We start from the raw sequence: 2,500 nt of genomic DNA, 5'->3' as shown, positions 1-2,500 counted from the left end.
AGAGCAACATAATAGTATAATCACTTTTAATAACGCGAAATTCCCCTGGGATTAACAATCCATTACCCTCTACCCAGCGTGAGGCCGAAGTGCTAAAAATAGGTAGGTATCATCCGCGGCCCATTAGCTGAAGCGGGGCTCTTAAAGCCTGTAGTTCTACACGGGTTGAAAATCATCGAAAACCCTGCGCCTACCTACAGTTGACAGGTGACAGGCTCCTCCGGGAAATTATCATGATCATTTTGGGTTACGCAACGTGATCGCTATCCCAATCAGTGTTCGTCAGCGGAGTGATCATCCACGTGGTAATTGGTTCAATTTCGTCGAGAGAGAATTCGAACCGATGGCGTAAAGCTGGGCTTAAAAGAGGTACATTTCCTCTTACCTAAAACAAGAGGTCTTTACCCTGAAGGCGCCCTCTGTATCGAGCTTTCCCTGCGCTTGCCTTGTCCCCGAAGATATTCATGTATCCCAAGGACTCTCGAGACACCGGAGCAGAGAGATACATTACGCAGGACCGAGGGACTGGCGGCAGGTGGCGAGGAAGGCCGCAAACCGCGTTCGAGAGTCCCTGTCAATTAACCGATGTCCAAATCACTCGTGCCTTCTGCTGTAGCAACTTTCGGGCCGTATAAATGGTAGACGCTCCTGCTCGAACCCATCCACTCCTGCAGATCGCCTTCTTCTGGCTACTACTCCTTCCTCGACCAGGCAAAGAGAGATGGCTGCTGTCCAGGTACACTCGCTTCGACTGTTCTTTCCCATTTTTGCCATATCTTTTGCATGACAGATAATTACATATTGTCGATATGTCAAGACTTTACACACATTAGCAAAAAAATATATTAATAGCCAAGATAATTTATAAAATACAAGATACTTTATGAAAAACAATTAACTGGCCAGAGTTTCCACTTGGCGAGTATGACGGATTTGACGAAGGGGTGTAAGATGGCAAACAATTAGGCCAATTATCCCGATCATCCGTCTGCACCGTTGCAATCACCGGCAATGAATTCAATTAAAAACATATTTAAGGCTAACAAATCACAGTCTCATTAAAAGCGGCTTTTGATGGCGCATAAGCCAACCGAACCCTAACGCCCTTCGCTTCAATATCGCTTATTTCGCACATAATGCCACGCATATCCAATATCAGTAATATGAATGCTAACTAGCCTAAATTACGACTCTTCATGAATATTCTATTGTGTTTCGCCCTTACATGTTATGGCCCTCCCCTGATAACCATGCTTACTCATAGTGATTTCGATCAAAAGTTCCATTCACTTGGTACACGCTCTAATTTGATAAAAATAAATAAATAAATAAATAAAAAATAATAAATACGGAAGTACTAATTGCACTGTCATAAAAGTCATAATCATCTATCTAATGATAAAATTGTAAGAGCTAAGTCGCCTTTTGGCTTTCCAATAGCGGGCAATAAAGTGACGTTCAACACCTTTTAAACAAATCCAGACCGTCAGCCATCTGGTCTGCGGTAAGCGAGCTCAACCCGCCCACCTCCATGTCCCTCCAGCGTTAGTGAGTCATTTGCAACTTTGCATAACCCCAAGAAATATCTTTTCATGCACATCACGAACGAGAAATAAGAGCAACAACCTGGTCATGAAAAATAATATGCGCGTTTCCTCTCTTCTCTCACGCCCAGGCTATGTTTGTTGTTCTCGCGGCCGTCTTGGCGTGCTCGCTGGCCCACCCGCAGTACCCCCCTCCCCACCACGCACCGGCCTACAAGCACCCCGCACGCCCATACAGCTACTCCTACGCCGTTGTCGATGACTACAAGGGCCTCAACTTCGGCGCCGACGAATCCTCTGATGGGAATTCCGTGAAGGTGAGACAATACAAACGCTTACACACACACACACACACACACACACACACACACACACACACACACACACACACACACACACACACACACACACACACACACACACACACACACACACACACACACCGGTACACAGATATACAGACACGCGTGCGTCGGCAAAGGACGTATATAGATGTAACGAGTGTATGCTAACGTGTCTGCAGCTGTGTACCATCTTTTCCCTCTCCTGTCTCTGTCGTAAACTCTACTCACCTCTCTCTTTTCTTCCCCCCCCCCCCCTCTCTCTCCCTCTTCGTACTCCGATATCATACGATGTTTCTATGGATAGCTCCCCTTAGCATTAACAGTAGATCGCACAGTAATCTCCTTACCATTGGTGACATAGAACAAATTTGAAAGCTATTGTTTCAATTTCATATAATTGGCAATTAGTCTTTTCACCCTTCGCCCAAACAATGCCCTCCGCCATTTCAACCTGTCACAAACTAGTCAACACAACTGTCCCACAATTCAGCAAACCAGACCAAATATAACTTTCCTTTAAATCTCTTTATTTTATTTGCAATATCTATCGGGTTTGCAAAACAAGTTGATGTCATCTATAACCAAACCTGTCAAACTATACGTTTAAAGTGG

The 2,500-nt window shown here is 44.9% G+C and overlaps 2 protein-coding genes across 2 annotated transcripts in view; one reads left to right on the top strand and one right to left on the bottom strand.

Moving 5' to 3' along the window:
* The window catches only part of rg (A kinase anchor protein rugose), a 390,768-nt gene extending 390,260 nt beyond the window's left edge, over nt 1–508 (bottom strand). The window contains exon 1 of the mRNA XM_070137193.1: nt 406–508. Coding sequence (XP_069993294.1) covers nt 406–508 — 103 coding nt within the window. The remainder of the gene's footprint in view (nt 1–405) is intronic.
* The window catches only part of LOC138865053 (cuticle protein 7-like), a 3,097-nt gene continuing 1,018 nt past the window's right edge, over nt 422–2,500 (top strand). The window contains exons 1-2 of the mRNA XM_070134255.1: nt 422–736; nt 1,676–1,861. Of these exons, the coding sequence (XP_069990356.1) occupies nt 722–736; nt 1,676–1,861 (201 nt within the window). The 5' untranslated portion in view covers nt 422–721. The remainder of the gene's footprint in view (nt 737–1,675; nt 1,862–2,500) is intronic.

This window comes from Penaeus vannamei, chromosome 2 (assembly GCF_042767895.1).
Source record: "Penaeus vannamei isolate JL-2024 chromosome 2, ASM4276789v1, whole genome shotgun sequence".
Lineage (NCBI taxonomy): Eukaryota > Metazoa > Arthropoda > Malacostraca > Decapoda > Penaeidae > Penaeus > Penaeus vannamei.
This window is presented reverse-complemented; position numbering and strand designations above follow the sequence as displayed.